Here is an 11,027-nt window from a genome sequence, read left to right on the forward strand (position 1 = left end):
TATATATATATGTGAAAGTTCTGTTCGGTAACGCAAAACTTACGCTTCTGATTCAATAATGATCAAAGGAATGCTAATAGAAGTTAATCCTTATCAGCAAGTATATTCTTTTAACGATAGAGAGAAGATAAGTCTTATGAAAATACAAGTCAGACATTTTCTGTAGAAAGTAGAAGATATCTCTATAATAATAAGGATTAAATAATAATTAGACTTCCTCAAAAGAGATTAAGAGAAACTAGAAACTTGTAATTAAGAATTCAGAGTTGACTTGAAGAAAGTTGAACAAGTGCTCTGAATTTCTACTTTTAACAAATGGCTACACTCCGAACTTTGAACTTCACATACACCCACCCAGTCTTTACCGACCTATCTTTTTAAGAGCAATCATTTCAACTTTACGATGAAGGTGAAATCACAGCATTCTTTCTCGATTCTGTGCAATCTGGGACGCGGATGCAAAGGGAACAGAGGAGAAGGAAAGAGGACCAACCCGGGAACAAGGAAGGTAGGTCTCTTTGTACGAGTTTAATCCGGCATTGTCAAGGCATGGGCTTTTATTTCAGGCTTGCGGAGGAAGGCACGATGATGGTCGCGGCGCGTCGATATAAGAGGAGAATTCTGTTCTGCAAATGTGCTCCAGGGAACTGATCCAGCTGTTGCTCATGCGTCGGATCTTTCTATACGCGCCTTTCGTTTGCCATTTTAATCAAGACTTCCAGGAAGGAAGTTCCCGTCGCAGTACAGTCCACGCAGAAAAATGACAAACGTTCATCTACGATCGAGATAGTGAAAAAAAACTTGTACTGTGATAGTCTCCAGATAAATAAATATTTGCATAAAATATACATTGAAAAAGTTTATAAAAGAGTTTATAAAATAAGTATAAAAATTCATTTTAATTATACGAATTTGTCGATTTAAAAAATATCTATCATTATCAGTATTTATTATTGTATAATAATAATGTTAGATAATGTTCTTATCGACATTCTTCAAAGATACTGTGATATATGAATAGATAGATGAATTGCCATCTTTTTCTGTACACAAATCATTCCCTAGAGACTTCTCACACCGATTTTCAGGTCAGGGATTGTCTGAATCGAGGGAGCAGATGCGCCTGGATGCAAATCGTGGATTAATCTCGCCAACCCCATGCATGTTTCGTCCGTATTCCTGACCCCTATCACAGCTCGAAGGGTTCCGTTGAATTCGTGTCCACAGATATACAAGGTGAATCACAAGTTGCGCATTTTCTCGCAGATTTTTTATAAATATAATTTGCACTGAATTTCGTCTATTAAAATATTCGGTTGATCACCGTATTTTTTCACAATGTTTAATATATAATTAATAATAAATCTAAAATTTAATTTACGTGAAAAATATGTTATCTATTTATAATGTAAAAATATATGTTATAATATTTCCCATTACTTTTGAATACTTGTCCAAATTTCCCGTATAATAAAATTATTTTTAATGTAAAAAATTCTCTAATATAATCTGACGCCAACCCCTCAGCATCCTAATCGCGGTTTATGCGAGCAATACATTACGGGCTGACTGCCTTCGACTATTCTCATGTAAAATCATTTGCAGCGCCTGACGTTCAAATCACAACCATCTTGAAAGGAGCGTATTGATTTTATCCCGTATATGCTATATGCATCAAGTACAAGGTGTTTTTTAGAGAAGTCCATTATGCGTAAGCCCAACTAAGCTCCAATAAACTATAAAACTCGCAGATGGAATCTCCCTTACATCGAACGTATGTGCGCGATATTCAGATGCGGGAGTAAATAAAATTGTAAATAACGCAATAAGCATTTATAAAATAGATACATAACATTTATAAAAAAGACGTACGTAGGAAAATAACAATATTTGATTTAAAAATGGTGACAAATTGCCTATGACAAATTATCTATGATAATTTTAATTAAAAAATGATTAACACAAATTTATATCTACTTTTTTCACAATTTAACTGTTAAAATAGAAGATATAAATCAAAATAAATTTTAATATAAAATTTAACACTTACCGTTCGATGCCGGTCAATCTCGGATGTCTGTACTTTTTCGACAGAAGCAGTCCACCACCCCAAGCCGCCTGGAAGAGAAATAAATGATTATTTGATGACAGATTAAATATTCGATGATGGAAAAATGATGAGAAAAATTAACATAAAAGATATGCGAAGTGTGGGATTTCATTAAGCACTTTTTAATCTGACTTATAGATCCGGTATTTTCTGAACTTCCCCTGTAATATGTATACGCGGGTATAGTACTGGTGAAACTTCTGCCGCTTCTCACATCTATTATTTAAGTTAAGGTTCTTACTCGTTTGGCATTTACAGCTTAAATCGTGTTTGAATGAGCTTGATTGCATAAGCACATCTAGTTTGAAACGGTACTGCTTAAATAGAAATTCGAAGTTATTCAGTTAAATTGATATCTCTTTTATTATTTACTATTTTGTTATTTTATTATTATTTACTATTTAGTTATGACCAGATGGGTTGTGTATAATATGCAAAATTAATTTATAATTAATACATATTCTTGTATTCATGCTCAATATCTAAAGAAATTTGGAAATAGATATTGTTTTTATGTTTATATTACGTTGTATAATTATTAAGATGTTTAAACAAACGTTTAAAATTATATGTATTTTAGAACATAATTATGTACAAAAAGAAAAATATATATTAAATATTATGTACATATTTCGTTTTTTTTTTTTTTTTTTTCGAGAAGTGTTACTCACGTCGACATGCAGCCATAGATTGTATTTTTGACAGATATCAGCGATTTCCGGGATTGGATCAAATGCACCAATAACTGTTGTCCCCGCAGTAGCATTCACAAAGAATGGTATATGACCTTTGGCCTTACGCTCCAGGATTAATTCCTCCAGTTTCGATGGAATAATGCGACCGCGTTCGTCACTAGGCACCATCACGCAATTATCCGTACCGAGGCCGCAAACGGACGCACATGATTTCACAGAATAATGGCACTGCAGGCATTAATAATTCACGCTGTTGATGAACTATCAATTTCCTCTTATAAAGACGTATAAAAGGTTAATCCAACTTTTTGAAATTTTAATCAAATTATAATTTTAATCAAAAAAGTATTTTAACAAATTTATTATCTAATATTTTTTACGCTATATGTAACGATTCTATTATAACTACTCAATTTATCTGTAGTTCTCATTTTCTGCTAACAATTATTGAAAGTTTGTAAAGTATAAAAGAAAATTTTTGAAAATATGGGAATCGTGAATTACATCATTAAACATTTAAATTCAAACACGAACCTGATCGGACGTAAACATAACTAGTTGTCCTCCAATAGCAGAGAGTCCTTTTTCTTTATAGTATGGGAACATCTTATGCCTGGCCGCAAGAAAGGCGTAAAGATTGCTAATAGATCCTCCTGGTGCGAGAATAGAATCACCACCGCTCCAGCCTATAAGCTCGCGCATTTTTTGTAGAACAACATGTTCCATTAGAATAAAGACAGGAGCGATTTCGTAGGTAAACATATTCGTGTTGGCTGTCGCAGTTAACCACTCGCCAGCCATCGACATTAAATCGAGACCGCATGATAGTTGGTTGAAGAAACGTGGATGTCCTAAAATCAAGAGGAAAAAAGTTTTTTTCCCTCAGAGAAAACTTACAATCTGATTTCATTTAATTGAAATTTCACTAAAGTGCGTATCCATGTCGAAAATTATGCAAATGTAACGAAAAATTAATTACTACTTTGCCGATCAATCATTCTGCCGATCGTGACTGCAGTGATTGTTGACAAGTGGTTCTTAATAGCAAAGTAATTAATAATTTTGACATGGCACGTGTCCAAGTTTTATTGTGTTACACACGACCTTGTAATGTCGAGTAAGTTAAAGGCATGCAAGAGGAAAGGCGGCAAGAGAGAGATTTAAGCTCTTCCCGAGTACGTTGTCATCCGCTCGGCTGAACATCACGCGAGGATCAGGCCTAATGCTTCTATTTGATGGGAGCCTAGCCTTCTGATGCAACTAGGGGAGCGAGTACTTTATTTTCTCTCTCTTTCTGACATAAATACCTAGACATTTCAGCCTTCTAATCCGCTATTTGCGTTCCGCGTTAGACTCATTTAGTTTAAATCAGTATTTAAAAAATATTCATAAAAAGAAGAAAATGCGAAAAAGCTGCAAACAAAGAAAAGGAAAATGATTGATCAAAATTTAAGAAAACATTTTCTCGTATTTTCTTCCATATTTCACCCGGAAACAATCAATGGAACTCAGACATCACATAAAAGAACCCTACGAATACTATCACCTTTTTTAGGATAGCGTAAATCCCTTGATCCTTGAAATATGATGGATTCACTTCTTCAAATATCCGGTATCGAAAAACTTTGATCCTCGTATACTCGATAATCTTATGCTTTATCTCACACATGTTGATATATGAGAGACGTTGTATAAAACATTAAACGGACTTAAATATTTTAAATTGATATTGCAAAAATTATTTTAAATATTATTTTAAATATATTAAATAGCATTTATTTAAGAAACCGAAATTTTTAACACCGATAATATTAATATTAAGTTTATGAGAAATAATAAGTAAATGCGTTATTTGTCTATTTAATCACACTTTAATCTTGTGATTTTAAGCAATGACACGTGATATCACGAGTTACGGACATTGCCCTTCACTGACGGCAACAGCCGGGAATTCGACACGTGGTAAAGTCGAACCGACGTTAAAGGCCTAGTAGGATAATCTCCGATTCTTCTGAGGATTCTCTTCACAAATGCGGACCACATATTTCCATTAAAGGAATTTCCATTAAAGAAATTCCATTAATGAAAAACGATTATCCATAAAATAGTATGAATATTACTTAAAAAAGATTATCACAATTATAAATCGAAACGAATGATATTCCTCTTATTAAATATATGCTTTATAATTTGCTATAGGAGAAGGTGATACAATTTTGAACATGATACAATTTTGAACGAAATAAGATTTGAATTTAATTTTCGAAGATTCAAGTTCAATTTTTTCTTATTTGGTACTCTTCAATATTCTCCACATAATGAAAAAGTTATCGAACTTAAACTTCAAAAATTGGATCCAAATTTTGTTTTATTTAGAATTGTACCATATTTGAAATTGTATCACTTATTTTATACTTTTTTATAATCTCAATAATACTAACAGCTTATGCTATTTCTGCTCTGAAAATTTATATCGATTGCAAACATCTGATAGACATTACTTTCTCATTCATCTTGAAAGAAGTTTCGATTACTTTAATAACCTTTGTAAATAACTACATAAACTATCATCGATTGAAACACATATCAACGGTTTGACACAAAAATCGTCTCAGACACGATATCAGATGGTGGTATTTGCCGTTTGTCGTACTGTTATTCGCAATTATCTCGGTCCGTGGATCATGGCACGCGTCCGGTTGAGGGGTCTGCGAGAAGACGATCTTCTCTCTTCTTCCCGTCTGGCAGGAGCGACAGAATAGCGTCCTAGCCAAGGGTGGAACAGGATTCGATGGTCCGAAGCGCCCGCATTTTGCGCGTCACACGCGTCGCTGCTCCACTAGATTGTTTGCAGAGGCTCTCAAACGACTGCACGCGTACATACCGTTCAGGAAAAACAAACACGTACGACCAACTGGTGTAAGATAAGCCGCTTTGCTTTATGTAGATTTGTGTCGCGAAAGGATTGTGGAAAGTTCTAGCAAGTTCTTGTAGAAATTACACTGAATTAATTACTCTCGTATTATTAGCTGATTTTCATTTCTTATTTATACAATTTCTAATTTTTGGATATAGATGAATAAGAAATGATGATGAAACGAAGATTGATGTAATGTGTTTTAAGTGAAATAAACCGATTTATAATATAAATATAATATAAATTCAAAGGAATTGTGTTTGATTATATCTTATTTCTTTTTGCAATCATATGTTTGCGTTTAACTAAATGTTTAACATTGATTGTGTATCTATAGATTTCGATTTTCTGTTGCAATACAATAAACGATTTGTCTCAACCGCGTTGGTTCTTCATAGTGATTATGCTATCCAGGGAATCATTTTCCGACTAATTTGCTCCTGCCCTCGCATAGTCGGGAAAAAGAGAGAACGCAAGAAGAACCTGCTTTGAGCAGGCTGCGGTGATATATTATAGGGCTCAGGATTTGTATGGAGCGAAGTGTGTAACTCGGACTTAACATTAATATTACGCAATCAATCATATTGCTTATAAGGAAGTTAACATTGTGCTTGGCATTGCTGTTATATTATAAAGCATATTGTAAGGCATTTTGCAAAATATTGTAATATGCTTCTTTTACATCTTTTATTCATATTGTGAAAAATTGTAACTTTTATTTTATTACTAAAACATATAAATATTTCTACTGAAAGCTAGGAATACTCTGTAAATTATTTTACGTTTTAAGAAAAATGTATCATAATATCTAATTGTATTTTAATATCTAATAACGTTATTATACAGCGATAAATTTTATAAAATTATTTCTCCAATCAGATAACTTATAAAAAATCAAGTGTAATGTTCTTTTATTCTGCCAATAGGAACAAATGCGGATTGCGTATTTTAAATGCTTGATATGTTCGATCTTTTTTAACAAAAACCATCATCGGAATAGCTACCACGTGATACGGCGATTTTCGCATTCCGTGACGAACCGATTTGCACATTCCACGATGAAACTATCGATATCAATTTAAATTCCTTCGCTGCAGTTTGATGCTGCCGTGCAAAAGCTTTACACGAAATACCACTATCCCTATCGCGTTGTACCCTCTGCAGCTGGGTTTCGCCCCTATTTACTGTTTCCCCTCTATCCTACTAAGGAAAAATCATGTAGAAATGGCTCTTAATTACACCAATCCGATTGAAATTCGCCACCTCACCAATAGTGCCACGTTCAAACTTATGTTAGCAATAACATAAGTTGGTATTTTTATATCACAGCTATAATATAAAAAAAAATTTAAACAATTCTATTTTGAATTATAGTTATGTAATAAAATTAAATCTATTAATTATTTTTTAAGTTATTATATTATTGTATCACTTGTGACTTTATGTTACAATTTTTTATAATTGTTTCATTCCACAAGCAATTGTAATCTGTGAATAAAAGAAAGATCATCCAATTCGATATTGTTTCATATATAACAATAAAAATATCACACAAATGGATTACGCGAAGTATCTTGCAAATAATATTCGGTATGTATATATGTGTGACCTAGAAAAAGAGTTACATTCAAGTCGATAACCTTCAGCTTCTTTTCAGATAGCTGGAATTTCGATATGTCACAGGTTTCTAGGGTTTATACAAGTTTTGTGGATAGTAGTGATAGAGATATGGAACATATGTTTTGTTGAATTCTGTTACGATACTTTATCAATATGTGTTGAAGTATATATTTATACTACATAAAGATACGAATCATAAAAATTTTATTAATCAATCACAATTGATTAGAAATATTGCCATTTATAATTTTTCATTAAAAATGTTTTCCAATATACACTGTATTGTTTCATATTGTTTAAATATTTTAAATTATTATATATTGTAAATTTCTACTTTTCTATATTATATTTCTTTATTTCAGAATGACATTAGAAACTTGTCATTGCAAATACATTTTTATTCTTAAAGTGCTACGCTTATATGAAAAAAAAAGGAATTTTCATAAATTTTTTAAAGAGAGAGAGTATATGTATAGATTTATATAAAAGGTGCAACAGTATTTGAGATATCTTCCAATTTTGAAAAAGTAGTTCCGAAAAAAATTCGTTCAAAGTTTCAAGTGCAGTACATTGAATATTTTTCAACTTACACAGTTATCTATTCCAGAATTTTGTAGCACATATACTTTTAAAGATATAGTTTTTAAAAAATCGATTTTTTTCAAAATTTCTGACTAGGCGTAACTTCTTAGTGTTTGTTTAAATATCTAGATTGTATTGTTTTATCAATTGCATTATTATTGTCGATATCTATTAACAGGTTTGATTTTATAAACTATTTCCGACACCCTGTCGTTATCGACATCTTTCAATATATTTCTGATATATCCTTCTAAAAGAACGACTTTTACATCGATACATATCAGTTGATATTCTTCATGGCTAGAATGTTTTTCTATAGCCGTGTAGATCTCCCTCCCTCGCTCTTCCAAATCTGATATGTGAAGGGCTCTCGAATCTTGCGGTATATAATCTAATAACAAGTTTTTGTCAGCACGTATCGTGCACGCGCCCTTCGATAACGGGGGGATGATCACGCGGCCCTCGCTTCCTTTTACATGGGCTGCGGACAAACGGGATTCCTGGCTAAGTTTAGTTAGGTCTGTCCTATTGTACATTACCATCCATTCAAGCTGGTAATCGAATCCTACCGAGATAGCGAATTTTCGCACGCTGGGAAATTCGCGGTTGACTTTTGGTATTTCATCCAGCCTTTATATTGCTATTCAGTCGCATCGACGTTAAAATAAAATTCTGTAAGCTAAAACTCGTCCATGTATATGCATTTATCTCACTATTCGTGTTTTATTAAAGTTACTTAGCTTTATTTAAAAAGGCCGAAGAATAATTTATTTTGTATCGTGTAAAATTTGTGATAAGAGATTTGCGAAAAAAAAAATTTGACAAAAAAAAATTCAAAAAGAATTAAAAAGAATTACATTCTCAAAAAACAACTCTACAAAAACAATAAATAATATATTAGATAATAAATAATATATTGGGAAAAAGTTCATGGCGTTTTTCTCGTTACATCTAATGGGAAAAACGCCACGAACTTTTTCCCATATCTAATGTATAGAATATGTATAGAAAAATTAAATTATATATACTTTCTAAATTTGTTGTTTTATATATTTATTAAAATGTTATTAAAATATTCGTGTGACAAAATCAAATAGTTGATCATTAAATATTAAAAGAAAAAGGTTTTACTTTACGTAAATATACATATAAAATAAATTTTTTAACTAACTTATATATTTTTAAAAAGAACTTATGCAGAAGTATAAAAATAATAAAGTAAAAATATACATAGCAGCTTTTTCTAGAATCTAGAAGATGTTTTATTATTTCCATTAATATGGGATGTGACATAAAAGAGGTAGCACGGAAATATCTGTTCTATAGTTATCGTGTGCGTCTGTCCATTTATTACAAACGACGTCGGTGTCTATATTTCGAGGGTTGGCCGATAGCCGTCGGGTTTCATTGGTAGTGTCTGTCGCTACCTTATCTTCACCCTTGCGAGCGCGTATGCTAAATTGAATATGAAATTATGTGGCTTATCACCCTAAGGGATAGGAATATGCGATAGCACGACGTTAAAACGCTATTCTTGATAGGGATGTTTGCACTTTTTGCAGTATTTTTTGGTCCACTATCTCAACGTCATGCATTTTGTGTTTAGCGTTGACATGAATTTGAATAATTTTGACGCATAAATATTTTTTTTTACTGTATGCACATAGTAAAAAATAAGTCTACTGAGAGTTTCTTTGCGTGCATATAAAATAATTTTATGAAGCTGTAGAAATATAAAAAAATGAAAAGGCTCTTCGGCAATAAAAATCGATAACGAACGAATGACCGTTTGATATGTAAATATTTACATTCGTATAAATATATCTGTTTTTTTTTTGTAACGTCGCTAAATGCTTCAGTTCCAAAACATTTCAAACGTTTCAATTAAAATAAAAATCTTCCTACAAACACATGCATTGGATTACCCATAGTCGAAATATTCTATATTATATAATAATTGAAAATTGAGTACAGAATTGTAATAAACTTCTGAATTTGCAAAGTAATTTAAAATTGTTTATTTTTGATATTGATATTTATTTATTCTCAAAATTTTTATTCTATTATTTTTTCCAAAAAAGTTAGTTATAATTAAACTTTTTAATAATTATGTGACGGCTGTTCTTTTTAAAGCATATATTTACTTTTTAGTATAAAGACTCTAACATTAATACAGTTAAAACAGTAATGTATACATTTATATGTCTATAATCTAATTTCTATTAGTTTATTCTCTACTGTTGAAAAGATTTAAATATTATTAGATTTTAAAATTACACATTATACACTTGTAATATCACTTATTTACAAAATTATAAGTATTTTGCTAACAGCCGACTCATTCACAGACATGGTTAATGAATTAAAAGTTGTTTGATCGAAATTTTATTAATTATTTTAATATAAAAGAAAACAGAAATAGTTTAAAAAATTCTTACCGGTCTTCACTTGATACTTCAAGGTTGTAGAACAATCTAATAAGAGTTGTTGGAGAGTCAATCCGGTGTCAGGAATTTCTAAATCGAGCAGACGCATCATGTCGGCAGGATGATGAAAGTCGAGGATCTTCGCATTTCTATCATTCGTTGATTTGACGAAGTCCAACAGGATATCCACTACCTTCATCAAGAACTCTCTAGTCGCTGGATAACCCTCTGCATTATGCGGCAGAATGTCTGTGAACAAAATAAAAAATTGCAAGCGCGATTTCTTTGTCTCGTTCATTTGTTAATAATATAATAATTTTACGACAGTCATCAATAAAAAAACATGTAATGAGCGGCACAATCATGCAAGCATAGATTTGAATCATTAATGAGCTTTTGAAACAAATTATATATTATTATATAATATTATTATTATGTATATTAGTATTATTATGTATATATTATGTATATATATTATTATGTATAATATACTTTATTATCAAATTTAATCTTTATAATTTTTAGAAATAAAATAGAATAATATTTATATAATAATTCAGGTGCAATACAATGCAATAATTACGATAACTCTCTAATTGTTAGGATCAAGTGAAATCTCTTCTACTATAGCAATTAATACCGCACTGACAAGATTCCTTTCGGCTGTCATTCAACCT

The 11,027-nt window shown here is 31.5% G+C and overlaps 1 protein-coding gene across 2 annotated transcripts in view; it reads right to left on the reverse strand.

The window, feature by feature from the left end:
• LOC108689039 (glutamate decarboxylase) overlaps positions 1-11,027 on the reverse strand; it is a 22,755-nt gene that overhangs the window by 4,100 nt on the left and 7,628 nt on the right. For both annotated transcript variants that reach the window (XM_018195635.1, XM_018195634.1), the window contains 4 exons: positions 10,363-10,599; positions 3,340-3,656; positions 2,782-3,033; positions 2,051-2,118 (listed from right to left, as the gene is read on the reverse strand). In XM_018195635.1, coding sequence (XP_018051124.1) covers positions 2,051-2,118; positions 2,782-3,033; positions 3,340-3,656; positions 10,363-10,599 — 874 coding nt within the window. The remainder of the gene's footprint in view (positions 1-2,050; positions 2,119-2,781; positions 3,034-3,339; positions 3,657-10,362; positions 10,600-11,027) is intronic.

This window comes from Atta colombica, unplaced genomic scaffold (genome assembly GCF_001594045.1).
Source record: "Atta colombica isolate Treedump-2 unplaced genomic scaffold, Acol1.0 scaffold254, whole genome shotgun sequence".
NCBI classification, from domain to species: domain Eukaryota; kingdom Metazoa; phylum Arthropoda; class Insecta; order Hymenoptera; family Formicidae; genus Atta; species Atta colombica.